This window comes from Phyllostomus discolor, chromosome 2, assembly GCF_004126475.2.
Source record: "Phyllostomus discolor isolate MPI-MPIP mPhyDis1 chromosome 2, mPhyDis1.pri.v3, whole genome shotgun sequence".
Classification (NCBI taxonomy): Eukaryota; Metazoa; Chordata; class Mammalia; order Chiroptera; family Phyllostomidae; genus Phyllostomus; species Phyllostomus discolor.
This window is the reverse complement of record NC_040904.2, coordinates 8816806-8832035: the sequence shown is the minus strand read 5'-3', so window position 1 is coordinate 8832035 and position 15230 is coordinate 8816806. Positions and strand designations below refer to the sequence as shown.

The 15230-nt window shown below is 47.5% G+C and overlaps 1 protein-coding gene across 1 annotated transcript in view; it reads left to right on the top strand.

Annotated features, from left to right (window-relative positions):
- LOC114491073 (heat shock transcription factor 2 binding protein) overlaps positions 1 to 11614 on the top strand; it is an 84534-nt gene extending 72920 nt beyond the window's left edge. Inside the window, exon 8 of the mRNA XM_028505233.2 lies at positions 10897 to 11614. Coding sequence (XP_028361034.1) covers positions 10897 to 11105 — 209 coding nt within the window. The 3' untranslated portion in view covers positions 11106 to 11614. The remainder of the gene's footprint in view (positions 1 to 10896) is intronic.
- The last annotated feature ends 3616 nt before the right edge of the window (positions 11615 to 15230 follow it).

The following is a 15230-nucleotide window of genomic DNA, read 5'->3' as shown; positions in this document are numbered from 1 at the left end:
TGGAAAGCGACAGAGCTTACATGCATGACCCATGGACATGAACTAAGCTGGAGAAATGCCAGTGGTGGTGGGGGGGGGGTTGCATGGTGGAGGGGAATGAAGTGGAGAGAAAAAAATGCGATGACTGTAGTAGCATAATTGATAAAATATATTTAAAAAATAAAAAATGTGTGGTTCCATTTATACGATTTTCAAGACCAGGCAGAACTAATAATGTAGAATTGAAGGCCTCAGTGGGACTGGCTGGAAGGGCAGGGCGTGAGGGAGCCGTGTGGGGCTGCCAGTGTTCTCGGTGTCATCGGGGTGAGGGTGTGCATGGGCGCGTGCTCCTGCCCAAGCGTTTTGAATTGTACATGAGATTTGTGCAGTTTTATGCAAAATTTAACCTCGTTTTGACAAGAACCATCCAAGAAAAATGTTTTTATTCATGTAATTTTATATTATGTGTAATAACTAATCCCTATCTACTGGGTCAGCCTCTTTCCAATTTATCTTTCCCCATCTATTCTAAAATTGTCTTCAGTAGTCTCCCTGTGGACATTGAGAACCACGCCAGGGGCTGCAACAATTTTTGCTTCAGTCAACAAGCATCCCGTAGAGAACTCAGAGAAGCAGTCTGTCTGTGACGTGTGCACCCTTACTTTGTTCTTTTCATTGTGCCTTCTTCCTTCCTGATGTTCTGAGATTTTTCTTTCATCATTTCCTTTCCATTTAGATAACTTCCTTTAGCTCTTCTCTCTTCTGTTTCTTCTTTTAGATTTACAGAAAGTTGCAAAAATTGTATAGAGACGATCCCTCCCCCAGCTTCCTCTAATGTTAAACCCCTAGAGTAGTTATTGAAATAGGAAATTAACATTGGCTACACTCTTGAAATCTAATCTTGTCAATTATTCCACTAATCTCCTTTTTCTAAGAACAGCCGTGTTGAGATGTAGCACACACGCCGTAAAATTCAGCCACTGACAGTGCGTAACTCAGTAGTTTGTAGTGTCTTTGCAGAGCTGTGCAACCATCCACCACCTAATTTAAGACTGCTTTCATCACCACCCTAGACACCCCCATACCCATTAGCAGTCGCTCCCCATAATTCTTTCCACCCAGCCCACTACTCTGTGTTCTGTCTCCACGGCTTTGTCTACTTTGGGAAATTCATGTAGTTGGAATTTTATAGTATGTAGCTTTTGTGTGGGCTTCTTTCATTTAGCATAGTTTCAAGGGCCATCCATGTTGTAGCATGTCTTAGTACCCCATTCCTTCTCCTTGCCAAAGGATATTCCATTGTGTAGATGTACCACATTTGGTTTATCCGTTCATCACCCGATGGACATTTGTGTTGTTTCCACTCTTGGGCTGTATTATAAATAGTCAGATTAACACTTAATAAATGCAGTACAGGTTGCTGGATGGTGAGCTGCAGTTCAGTAGCAGTACATAAGAGGAACTGAAATAGAGAAGTTTCTTAGTCACAGGTCCTGGAGGAGGTAGCTGGCAAAGGTGGAGGGGCCACCTGGGGAGGTCAAGGCAAAGTGCAGGCGGAGAGGGGCAGGGCCTGGGACTCATGCCGTTATGAGGGTCTGTGGGTGGAGTGCTTTGAGGTTCCTGGGCTGGGGCTGGATTGGTCAATTCAAACCAAAAGAGTGGGTTTTCAGCAAGCCCCTGGGGGTTTTATCTTAGGGGCACGTAGGGGAAGGCACCGGGAGGTGGGGGAGACTGTTGGTCTCAGGGTACTGGAGAAATTGTATCAGGACTCACATTTGCTTGTGACCCTCTGGGCTGTTATAGAGGGCGTGGCCTCCTGCATGAGGGGCCTGTGTCAGTTTAGGGGGCCCCACTGAGCCAAACAGAATGGAAGGTGAGGCAGCAGCAACATGGAGTAGCTCAGCTGCACTCTCCACAGGCTGTTACAGAATAACGCACCTAGGAGCACCCGTGTCCAGTTTCCGTGGGGTCTGGCCATTCTTCTAGAGTAGGTCTGGGACAGCTTCTCTTAGTTCTCCTTCAGCTGAGAATGTCTTGAATTCCCCTTCACTTCTGAAGGACATTTTCCCTGGGTAGAAGATTCTGAGTTGACAGTTCTTTTGTTTCAACACGTGGGAAATACTGCGTCAACTCCTTCTGACCTCCATGGTTTCTGATGAGCAGTCCAGCATTACGAATTGTTTTTCTCCCGTAGGCGGGTGTCATTTCTCTCTCGCTGCTTCTGAGACTCTGTCTTTAGGTTTCAGAAGTCTGGCTGTGACGAGTCTTGGCACAGGTGTCTTGGGGTCTGCTCTGTGTGGTGTTTGCTCGGGGTCTCGGGTCTGTAGGTTTGTGTCCGTTGCCAAGTGGGGTAAAATCTCGGTGATTATTTCTCGGACACTTTCTAGCACCGCTGACTCTCCCTCTCTGCCCAGAACTGCCGTGACCTGAACGTCAGACCTTTGTCACAGTCCCGCGGGACGGGAGGCTGTGTTCGTTCTCTTCCCTCCGTGTCCTCCCTGTCGTTGGCCTGGGTGACTCCTGTCGTCCCGTCTTCCAGGTCTCTGATTCCTCGCTCGGGGCCCTCCACTCTGTCTCCATCAGGGTTATAGCTTCAGTTCTTGTATTCTTCACTTCCATTTTGTTCTCCGTGGTGTCTGTTCCTTTGCTGAGGTGTTCTGTTTCCCCGCTTGTCTCCAGCACGTTATGGTCGTTCCCCGAGAAACGGGTACGGTGGCCGCTCAGAAGCTCCTGTCACTTAACCCCGACATCTGCGGCAGGTCTGTGCTGCAGTCAGGTGAACGCCTCTTCTCATCTAAGCCCCTCCACCCTTTTCTGACCCCCAGAGTGGGCCATCTGTGGGCATGTTCTCAGTCTCAAGGAATTAGGTTTTCTGTGACTGTTTAAAAAAGATAAATGGTGTGGTTATAACTCAGAATTTGCTGATCTGTGGCCCACACGGACCCGAGTTCCATGTTATTCCCCCCACCCCCATGCAGTTTGGGTGCTTATAGGCCATTTCCCTCCCCCCAGTCCGTGTTCCCTTCCAGCACGGTCACCACACTGACTGTTTCCTTGTGGCGATGTCGCCGTGAAGCTGCTCCCGTCGGGCTGCACCCTTGCCTGTGTGTGTGTCACCATGTGTGATGTGACCTCCAGGGGCTTGTTCTGCTTTGTCCTTTTGTGAGGGCTGCACAGCCGTCCCTGCAGCTTGCCCAGTTATTTTATTTGTTCTGAAATGTTCGTTTTGTGTGTATTATGATAGCCTTAGCCATACGAAACACAGCCTTCTCATTCATTCAGCAAATATTGATTGTATTGGAGATACAGTGACGGGCAAGACAGACAAGGTCCTTGCTTTCCTGAAGCCTTTCACTGGGGGTGGGAGGAGAGAAGAGAACTCCATAGAATAATTGGTACTCAGGGAATTAAAGTAGGGGGAAGGGTGACGGGGTGAGTGGGTAGTTACATTGGTGGTAAGGGAATGACTCTCTGTGGAGAGGGTATTTAAGTTAAAATTGACTTGTTTATAGCTTCCACCTCTCCGTTTACATTGCCCCTCTGTTCTTGCATTAGAGCCTGCCATGGGCCGAACTGTTGAAAATTCGTATGTTAAAGCCCTGACCTACCCAGCATCTCGTCATTGTATTTGGAAATAGGGCTGCTAAAGAAGTAATTAAGTTAGAATGAGGCCACTAGGGTGGATGCTAATCCAATTTGACGGGTGTTCTTGTGAGAAGGGATTGGGACACAGGGTGTGAGCGCAGAGAAAAGGCCATCTGCAGGACAAGGCTTCAGGGGGAACCAGCCCTGCTGACACCTTGATCTTGAACTGTCTGTCAGCCTTCAGAATTGTGAGAAAATACATTTCTGTTGTGTAAGCCGCCCCATCTGTGGCATTCGGTTTTGGCAGCCTGAGCCCTTCGCATCCTCATCATAGTTCTTTAAATTCCCGGTCTGATAATTCCAGAATCTCTGTCGTGTCTGAGTGTGGCTCTGAAGCTTGGTTTGTCTCTTCAGACTGTGCACTTTTCCTTTCAGCGAGCCTTGCAATTTTTGGTTGAAGGGTAGACGTTACTTGTTGGGGTGCAGTTTCGTGTTCATCTGGCTGGGGGTTGGACTGTGTTCCGAGGTTCCAGTGGCTTCAGGCCCCTGTTGTTCTCACCGTTTCCCCTGTCGCCTTCGGGTTTCCTTGAGAACTCCTCCTTAGACAGCATCTGTGTCTTGCAGTCTCCCGGCTCTGACGCTCTGTGTGTATAGTTCCTGTTGTGTGTTGTTGTGTACTGTGGTCTTTGCTGCTGTGATTTAAGGTGTGTGAGAGGAGGGGGGATATTCCATCATCTTATGACTCTAGTGGCCTGTGTCCCTGGCTGTGACCCTCACAAGTGTTCCTTAGCCCCCGCCCCCCTCTCTCTAACTGAGTCAGGAATGGGAGAAGGGGCTGTAGTGGGGGAAGTACCTGTCCGCTTGGGTGGGGTGAGGCTGGTAGAGTCTCTTCTCCTGGAGAAAAGCGTGTGTCACGGAAAGCACCCTAGGTGTGTTTCAGGACAGTTACATCTCTGCCAGACCATGTGAGAACCTAGTGGGTTCTTTGGAGGTCAAACCCACAGGAGTGTGGGGCTCTCGCTAAAATTGCCACTCCCCAGGAGTCTCTCACTGTCGTGGTGAGCTACACCCAGCCTGCAGCAGTGTGTCAGAATGGTCACACTTGTGACCAGTGTGTTCCTCTCAGTTCAGGCCCCATTGGTCTCTGTCCCAGGAATACTGAGCTTGGCCGTCCCTCTCCAGGTTTGCCTGTCGTTACCCTGCAACCTTACTTCAGTGATGGGTCCAAGAAAAGTCTTTCATTTTCCATTTGTTCTGCTTTTCTTGTTATAAGCGTAGGAGTGATACTTTCCAAGGTCTCTACATGTGGGAGCTGAAGTTGCTAAGCTGAAATCCGAAAGGAGCAAGGCAGAGGGAAGCTGGGGGAAGGCATTCTGGGCAGAGGGGACATCTAGGGCAAAAGGCCTTAGGCTTGTTGAGGGGTGCAAGAGCAGGCCAGTGTCGCTGGTGCACAGTGGGGAGGGGAGGGGGCTGGGCTGGGTGGTGACCTCGGGGACCCGCAGGGCTAGGTTGAGTGGGGCTTCTTGAGCCAGATTGAGGACCAGGGATTTTATCCTGGGGGCAGTGAAGACCTGCTGGAGAGCAGAGAAGTGACATGCTCTAATTTCCATTTACGAGGTTTCCTCTGGTTGCTGTTTGGCAAGTGTAGAGGGATGGGAAAAGGAAAGAATGGAAGTATTCACTAAGCAAGCCCCAGAGAAGGAGATTGTAGCAGTCTAGGTGAGACCAGACAGCCTGGCCTAGGGGGGCTGGTTACAGATTTAGGGCGTGTTAGAGGTGGAGTCAACTAGGCCGCTGACGGCTGCGACGGGAAGGGGAGAGGGATCAGTACGGTGCCTGTGCTTTTGGCTGGAGCATGAGGTGAGTGGCGATGCTGTTGATTGAGACGAGGAAGACAGGGCAGGGACAGGTAAGGGTCCGGGGTGTAAATGCAACCTTTTTGAAAAGGTCAGGTTTACTGAGTTATAATTTACACAGAGTGCAGTTCATTTATTAGTAGATGGTTCTGTGATTTTAAGTAATTGCAGACACCATGTAACCACCACCATAATTAAGACACAGAACAGTGCCATCACCTCCGAATGTCCTCTCGTGCCCCTTTGTAATCAGCCCTCCTCGATGACCAGGCCCTGGCAACCCCTGCTCTGTTTTCTGTTCCTATAGTTTTAGGCGTTTCCAGAATGGTATGTAAACTGAATCATGAACTGTGTGGATTTTAAAGTCTGGCTTTTTTCCTTAGCACAGTGCATTGGAGATTCATCACATTATTGTATGTGTCAGCTGTTATTTCTTCTACTGCTGATCACTCTTCTGCAGTATACCATGGTCGCTGTCCATTCATCAGTAGAAGGACCTTGGGTTGTTTCTAGTTGGGGGCAATTATAAGCACAGACACTGTGAATAAAATATTTGAAAAGACACCTAATCAAAGGATATATGCAAATGTCAAGTAAGCACATGAAAAGATGTGTCTTTTCAAATATTTTTTGGGAACCACCAGGTTGCCTAAAGAGGGGTGAACCAGCCCAGGTTGGAAACAGGTAAAAACTCCTGTGCTGTCAAATATTTTGCTTATTTTTATTGGGTTGTTTTGTTATTATTGAGTTTTCAGAAATCTCATTATATTCTGGATTCAGGGCTTTGTTTTTTGTTTGTTTTATCACTTAAGTGTCTTGCAAATATTTTCTTCCAGTCTAGTGGCTTGTCTTTCCATTTCCTAACTGTATCTTTTGAAGAGCAGTTGTTTTTAATTTTTTTGAAGGGTGTTATTTATTCATTTTTAGAAAGAGGGGAAGGGAGGAAGAAAGAGAGGGAGAGAAATACTGATGTGCAGGAGATACATTGATCAGTTGCCTCTCTCATGTTCCCAACTGAGGACCAGGCCCACAACCCAGGCATGTGCCCTGACTGGGAATCGAACCAGTTAACTTTTGGTTTGCAGGCTGGCAGTCAATTCACCAAACCACACCAACCAGGGCAGTTTTTAATTTTTAAAATAAGAAATGAAAGCTATGATAACTAATTTGAGGCCTTTGTTTTTTCCTAGTATGAACATTTAATGGTATAATTTGCCCTTATAAGCACTGATACAACTGCATTCATGAATTTCTATAATATTGTGTTTTCATTTTCATTTTATTCACAATATTTCCTAGTTTCCCTTAAGACTTCCTTTTTGATCCAGGGATTGTTTAGAAGGGTGTTATTTTTTTTTTTAAAGATGTTATTTATTTATTTTTAGAGAGAGAGGAAGGAAGGGAGAAAGAAAGAGAGAGAAACATCAATGTGTGGTTGCCTCTCCCGTGCAACCTGGCCCACAACCCAGGCATGTGCCCTGGCTGGAAATCGAACTGGCAACACTTTGGTTCACAGGCCAGCACTCAATCCACTGAGCCACACCAGCCAGGGTTAGAAGGGTGTTATTTTATTTGGGGATTTTTCACATTTTTTTTACTGTTATTTTGTTGTCTGTTACGCATTTTTTTAAATTTCAAATTTAATCCCCTGTAATCACAAAACTGCCTTAGAATTTTAAAAAATGTCAATTAGGTCAAGTTGGTCAGGCATTTATTGTTCAGGGATTATTCTCTATCCTTACTGATTTTCTTTCTTCCTTTTTTCAAATTAATAGTGGAAGTAAGAGTGTTAACAAGTTTCCAACTCTGATTGCAAGTTGGTTCATTTGCCCTTGGAGTTCTGTCGTGTTGTGTGCTTGGTGTCTTTTGAAACTCTGTTGTCAGGGACATGAGTCATTAGCACTGTTGTCGTTTTGGCACACTGACCTCGTTATAATTATGCATAATTATGCAAAGCCCCTCCTTATTTCTGGTGATAGTTGTTGTTCCAAAGTGTTTTCCTACTTACCAATCATATTTATTTGAAATTCCTTTTCTGATTGTTCTTGTATTTGTTCCTCTCTCTGGGTCATCTCAGTCTGGTTGATTACTTTATCATTGTGGGCTTTGCGTTTCCCTGGCTTGGTCATTGTGATTTCTGATCTGATGTTGGACGTTGTGTATAGGGCAGTAGAGGGTGGAAGGTGGGGGAGGGAGCTAGCACTTTTCCTGTAATGGGCCAGGTAGGAAATATTTTGACCTTTGAGGGCCATATGTGGTTTCTGTTGCACATTAGTCTTCTGTTTGTTTTTCTTTTTAAATAACCCTTGAAAGTGTAAATATCACTCTTAGCCCACAGCCTGCACAAAAATAGGTCATGGACTGCATTTGGCCTCTGGGCCATAGCCACCAACCTCTGCAGAGAGAGCGAGATAAATGGTGTTTACTGCTGGAAAAGGCCGCACCTCTTGTTGGCACGTTGGGGTGTGAGACTGGGTTTGGCTTTTGTTGTTGCAGTGGTTACGTTCTGTGCACTCTGGCTGCAGATTCCTCTAACCTTTGCTTGTGCCGAGGGTGCAGATATACATTCAAGAAGAAAAGAAAGAAAAAGAAATTGGATCACTTTCTTACATCATATACAAAAATGAACTCAAACTAGATTAAAGACCTGAAACTGTAAAACTCCTTGAAGAAAATACAGGCAGTAAACTCTTTGACATCAGTCTTAGTAATACCTTTTTGGATACATCTCCTTGAACAAGGACAACAAAAGAAAAAATTTTTAAAGCAACTACATTCAACTAAAAAGTTTTTGCATAGCAAAAGAAACCATCAACAAAATGAAAAGAATATCTGTTTGATGGGGAAAGTTATTCACCAGTGATACATCTGATAAGGGATTAATACCCCAAATATATTAGGAACTCATACAACTTAACACCAAAAAATGTTTTAAATTGAAAAGCAGGCAGAGGACATTTCTCCAGAGAGGACACACAGATGGCCGATAAACATATGAAAAGATGCTCAACATCACTGACCGTCGGGGGAATGGGAATCAAAACCGCAGTGAGCTACCACCTCACACCTGTCAGAATGGCTCATCAGAAAGTCAGCCAACAAGCGCTGGATGTGGAGAAAGGGCCTCACTGGTGGGAGTGTGAGCTGGTGCGGCCACTGGGACAACACCCGCTGTGTGACCCGGCCGTTCCACTTCTGAGTGTTTATCAGAAGAAAACGAAAACACTAGTTCAGAAAGGTACGTGCACCCCAGTGTCTACTGCAGCATTATTCACAATAGCTAGCATATGAAAGCAACCTAAGTGCCCACAATAGATAAATGGATAAAGAAGATGTGATTATATATATTATATAATACTATATTATATATAATATATATAACATACATCATATATATAGAGAGAATATTAGTCATAAAAAGGGAAATCTTGCCATTTATGACAACATGGATAGACCTTTCAATGTGCTGAGTGAAGTAAGTCAGAGAAAGACAAACACCATATGATTTCACTTATATGTAGAATCTAAATAAAACAAAACAAATGAACATACAAAACAAAACAGAAACAGACCCGCGGATACAGAGAACAAACTGATGGTTGTCTAAGGCGAGGGTGGTGGGAGGATGGGTCGGGAAAAATCCTGTGACATGACTACGCTGGGTAATGAGCACATACAGATGAGTTACATTTTTTTCTAATTTTGTGTATGCCTTACTTTATAATTTTTAAAGGCTTCATTAAGAACATATAGAATAGGGATTTAAAGCCCCACGCTCCCCTGCAAAAAAGAATAAAATCTTACTGGAGGCACTTAAAGTTTTTGTAGAAGCATTGTTTATAATTTATAATAATATAAATCAAGAAAACCTCAAAATATTCATTAATTGAAGAATGAACAATAAATTGTAATCAATTCATGCAATGAAATGGATGGGAAATGGATGAACTACAGTTTCTGTTATCAGTCCAGATGACGCTCCAAAGCATAATGTTGAGTGAAAACTGCTCATTACAGACTATACACAATAGGCCAAAAAAGAAAAAAAAAAGGAAAATGCAGCATAGTGACATTAATTCTCTTCCAAATTAATATCCTGGTTCACTGCAATTTCAACCCAGACCCGAGCAGAATTTTTAACAGTTGGGAGACAAACTTAACTGGAATTTATATGAAACAGTGAAGGAATTAGCACACATAAAACAAATTTGATGAAAATAAAGTTGAGGGATTACATATTCCTCTGACCTTTCCTAGTGCTGAGGGAGGGGGCTGAGGGGCCAGCGTGCCTTCCTGGGTGCCCGCCCGCCCCCTCAGCTTGGGTCTGTGCCTCGGAGGGTGTCCGTCCATCCGTTGCCCCTCCCCCCCAGCCACAGACTGCTCTCCTGGCTACTCGGAGTCTGCTGGGCTCCTGGTGGAGGATGCAGGGGAAGTCTCTGCTGTTCCGGTTCAACTCCTGTCCACACGCGTGGGGATGGCGGGGCCTTGCTAGTGGTCTTCTCCCTGTGACAGCTACCCTCTGCAGGTGCCCTTGGCGGGTCCTGCACTAGACATAGTTTCCTTCCCCTCCCCCAAGGCGGGAGGACTCTGGGCCTTGGACTCCCCCCCCCCCCCCCCCCCCCCCCGTCCCGGATATCACAGGGTTTTCTTTTCTCCTTCCCCAGCACAGCAGTCCTCGCGGTGCCCTGGGGGCTCTGGATTAGAAGGGAAAGCCCTGGGTGGGCCTTGGTATTGTGGCAGTTCCTGCCCAAGGTTTGTTGTGTCCACTCTTTCAATTCACTTATTTAACAGGTTTTGAAGCACTAGCAAGCCTAGTGCTAAGAACGAGGCCCTGATTTTGAGCCTGGTCCCAGTTACAATATCCAATCAAGAAGTAAACTCATGGCGTGTTAAAGGCCCCCCACGGGGAGAAATGCTGGGAAAGCTGGATCCACCCGGGTGAGGGGCAGAACTTGGTGCTGGGCTGCTGTTTCAGCCCAGCTGTTTTCACGGACGCCACAGTACACGCGGGGCCGCCAGGTTCCGTAACTCACACGGGAAGAATGGAACACGGCGTGAAGGCCGCGGCCTGTGGCTCCGGAACTCGGTGTTCCGAGCGCACGCCGAGGTGTCTCGGGCCTGCCGCAGGCGGGGTGGCGGTGAGGCAATGCCTCTGAACGCAGCCCTGCAGGAGGACAGCGTTCCCGTCAGCGGCGTGAAAGCCCGTGCGTTTTTAGTTCAGCATTTTGAAGTTACAGGATTGTGAGTAATATTTGGAGACAGGATGTTACTAAATAGATGACAGATGAGTTCTGTCATGCTGCTCTTATGAGCTAAGCTTTTACATCAAGAAGTTATGTTGTTTCTGGGTCAGCTCATAGTTTTCAAAACCGTCAAGTCTGACATTCAGCAAATCCAAGAACCCTGGGTGGTAGGTTCCACCCAGAGATTCCTGTGGGAGTTGCATTCTAACCAGGGTGTTACTCTTTCCCCTCAGATCCGGACGCAGAGGTGTGTCTTCACGTTCTGCGACTTGTCCAGTCGGTGGTTCTGGAACCAGAAGTCTTCTCCAAGTCGGCCTCCGAGTTCCGGAGCTCCCTGCCCCTGCAGCGCATCCTGGCCATGTCCAGGAGCCGCAACCCCCGGCTGCAGAGCGTGGCCCGGGAGCTCCTGGAGGACCTCCGAGCTCTGGGCTGCGATGTGTAGGCCTGTCCCTTCCCCTCCCCGAGGTCCCCGCTTTGTGTTCTGACGCCATCACGGTGCACCGTGTGTTACAGATGGCCGGGCGTTCTGGACTAGAGACGGGTGGGAATGAATAGGTGTCCACACAGCTTCCTCCTGGATGGGGAGGTCCTTGTGGGCGGCTGGTCAGTCTTGCCAAGGGGAGCCTGAGAGAGAATCCATCCTGTGGCAGCGGCCGTGTCAGCTGCGCCTGGCTTCTCAGAGTGGCTCCTGCCGCTCAGGCCACTCTCTGAGACCTGTGGGTTCCCCCCAGATGGGGGTTTAATAACCACCTGCCCCATTGGTCAGCATTTTCCCGAGACACACTCCTTTGAAAAACAGTTCATTCTCTCTCTAGTAATTATAATTAATCCCCTGAATGCGAGTTTACCTTGACACCTTTTGGTGACCCTGCTAGTTCAGATGCCGTCGGACGTTTTAGTTCTGTACTTTCGTGCCTCTTTCAGTTTTGAATAAAGAGAGTCCGAAGAGTCGGTGGTGTGCTCCAGGTGTCGTGTTCTGGAACGTTACGGACTTGGTGTTGGGGAGCCGCATAGGAGAGTGCTTGGTAGGAACGCTCTCCTCACGTTTACTGGGCCCTTGGTAAACTCAGAGTGAAGTCCTCTTTCTCGTATAACAGGTATCATGAAAAGGCCTCACGGATTAGAGCCTGTGCAGTTGGTTGAAGTTCTTTAAATGATGTACACGGTGGGGACCAGGGTCCCTTCACCACAGATCCACAGATTTCCTTCTCATCCGTGGCTGGGCCACGGGCCGAGGATACGGGGCGGGGGGGGGGGGGGCGGGGGCGGGGGCGGGGCCCAGTTCACTTCCCGCAGATGCGGCCCGTGTGAGCCGAAGTCCGGCAGAGGCCCTCCTGAAGGTCACGTCAGGGAGGGAACGCGGGCCCTCCTGGCGGTGCTCCCTCCAGCGTGACGCTGGGCCGTGGGCTCCGGGCGTCCTGTGTGCGCACAGCCACGTGCAGGCGTCCCTCATGGTGGCGGTCTTGGAAATGTGTGTGAGCTGTTTCTGTTGTGTGGCATTTCAGAATAATCTCATTTTTCTTTTAAGTAGACTTCTGCAGGCAGTGTGTGATCTACGGCTGGGGCTGAATGGAGGAGCTCGGGGAGGCACAGTTGCTTGAATTTCACAAGCCGGCATATTGTGAAACACGCGCTCATCAGGGCCAGAGAAATGTTGTAAAAAGCAATTTAAAATTCATGGAGGCAGAAATTGGTCCATCTGTGCTGCATGTTTTTTTGTGGGGCCTGATGATTGGCGAATAAAATCAAGGGTGTTGTGTTTCTGTAGTTTTCCTAGCACGGTATCATTTCCTCTTTGATTGTTTGATAAGGTAATGGGAGCTAAACTAATGTAATTAGTCCGGGCTGTGTCTGCGCACGCAGGGTCTCTCTCCTGCCGAAGTGGGACCAGTGGCGCAGGGAAATGACGGGGGCAGGGGCCGAGCCTGTGCACGTGTTGTCATCCAGCTGACGAGCAGGGGCGTGAGGAGGAAGGATATGTTTTCTCTCCTAATTTTGAAGGCTACGGGTATGGAGAGTTCTTACGAAAATGCCTTCAGGAAGGGAAATGACAAACACATGTTATGAATGTATGTTACAGGAAAAGTAGGTAAGGCCAGCTTCAAGGCGTGGCTCGTCTTCGTAATATTCTGCTCTTCCTGTGAAGGTCAAGGGGAAAACATGAGTTCTTTAAATGTTTTTGCAGCTAGAATTCAAAAGAAATGCAGTTTTAAAGGTATGCATAAAAACAAGTACTTGACAGTATTTGAGGTCTGTGATGAATTTTAGAGTCAGGAACAAAAGCAGTAAAATGATACATAGATTTTTAAAATTTAATTTGTGAAGAACTGCTCTCATATTCAAGTTAAGGAACTTAACTTCTCTCCTCCCGTGCTGCTGGTTTTTTGTGTAGGGTGTGAACCCCGTCGGGCCCCCAGTGGGACTTCGCCCACCCCACCCTCCCGCCCCTCACAGCTGGTCTGAGCTGGCCCTTGTTCCCAGCTGAGCCCTCCCTGTGAGGCGTGGAAGGGGCGGCCCTGGTAGGTGGCTCCGACTGGTCTGTGCACGGGGTGAACTGGGAGAAGCCTGATGTCCGAAGGAGCTCAGCTCACCCCAGACACTTGTTTCGCCTCGCGCCTTCCGCTTATTCCAGAGGATTTTAAAACTAGAGTCCCAAGCACGCATCACGAGTCTGGGGCCTGAGAAGACCAGCCCGAGGCTGCAAGTCAGACCACGGGCAAGGCAGGGTTTCAAGGCCAGTGGTCAGTATGCTCGGCACACTGATTCCGCCAGACCTAGCCGTGTTGCCCTGACATTAGGGTGAGGGGAAGTGGTTGGTAGGTACTTTCGTAGACTTAACTGATGTCCTAGTAAGTCCTGAAGGTGAAGTTTGCTCTGTTGTGTTTTTTATGATGTATGTGCTTAGACTGCTTGGGAAGGACTTCTCCGACCAGTGTCGGGTCTCCGGGGCAGACCCTGGTACAGTGTAGGACACAGTATGGCACGCAGCATCCTGTAGGGGGCGTGCAAGCTCAGAAGGTGGGATGAGTGAACCCAAAGTCTTTGGATACTTGCTAAGTCCGGGCTCAGGTGGGAGGGCAGAAGGCAACTAACTGGTACACCTCCGCCTTTACAGGACTCATCTTCAGGGCCCCTGGCTGTCTCCCTGCGTGAGGGCAAGCCCACGTAAACGTGTCTGCAGATGTGGAAGGGGACTGAAGTGGTCTTTGAATGTGCCAGTGTGTGTTACAAAATGATTGTTACTGATTTTTTGTTATTTGTAGTTTTCCAATTTTTAAAAAATTGTGTAAAATTGACCACATAAACAAATACTAAACATTCAGTTTAACCACTTTTAAGTGCAGAAATCAGCGGCATTAAAAACGTTCACAGTATTAGGTGATAATCATCACTATTCCAGAACTTTCTGTCATACTGAACAGAAACTCTGTGCCCATGAAACAGCAACTCCCGTGCTCAGCTGCCCCCTCCCAGCCCTGGGATCCTCCCTCCCACTCCCGCCTCTGGGAATCTGACGGTGCTGCACACCTCATGCATGTAAGGGGAGTCATGAGGTGTGTGTCCTCGGTCTGGCTATCCCCCTGAGCATGTGTAACGTCTTCGAGGTCCATCCACGTCATAGCACGCGTCAGAACTTCATCCCGTTGATGGCGGACTGCCGAGTCTTCTGCTGAACCCGCGCACCACACATGGTGCGTTCATGTCTGCCTGCTAATGGGCCCTGGGCTTGTTCCGCCTTTTGGCTGTCGTGAACGCTGCCGCCGTGGGTTTTGGTGTGCAAGCCTCTGTCCCCGCTGCAGGTTTTTTGGGCGTGTATCTGAACGGGAACTGCCGTATCATACGGCGCTCTCGTGTGTCGCTTACAGAAGCTGCCAAACTGATAAACCCCTCTGCACACATCCTCCTCCTCACCACACTGGTTTTCTGTTCGACGGTCCTGGTGGGCGTGAGGTGGTCTCTCGTCGTGGTTTTGATTTGCATTTCCCTGATGACTATTGGATGTCGAGCGTCTTTTTCATGTGCTTATTGGCCGTTTGTGTATCTTCTTTGGAGAAACATCTATTCCAGCCCATTGCTCATTTTTCATTTGGGCTGTTTGTCTTTTTGCTGTTGAGTTGCAGGAATTTGTAGTATTCTGATATTAACCCTTTGCTAGCTCTATGACTTTTAAAAATAACTCTCATTCTGTGGGTTGTCTTTTCACTTTGTTGACTGTCGGTTGATGTATAAGAGTTTTACGTTTTGATCAAGTCTGATGTAATCTGTTTTCTCTTTTGTTGCCTGTGCACTTGGTGTTATGTCCAAAAAGCCACTGCCAAGTTCACGGTAGTGTGTGTGTCCCCTATGTTTTCTTCTAAGAGTTTTATGCTTTAGATCTTACATTTAGGGCTTTGATCCATTTTGAGTTAATGTTTGTGGTGTTAGGGAAGGGTGCAGCTTCATTCTTTTGCATGTGTATATCCATCCAGTTTTCCCAGCACCATTTGTTGAATTTTGTAATTGTCACTTGGAAATGTTGTTACAAATAGGATTTTCAAAATGCAAAGATTCACGTACATTATGCTTC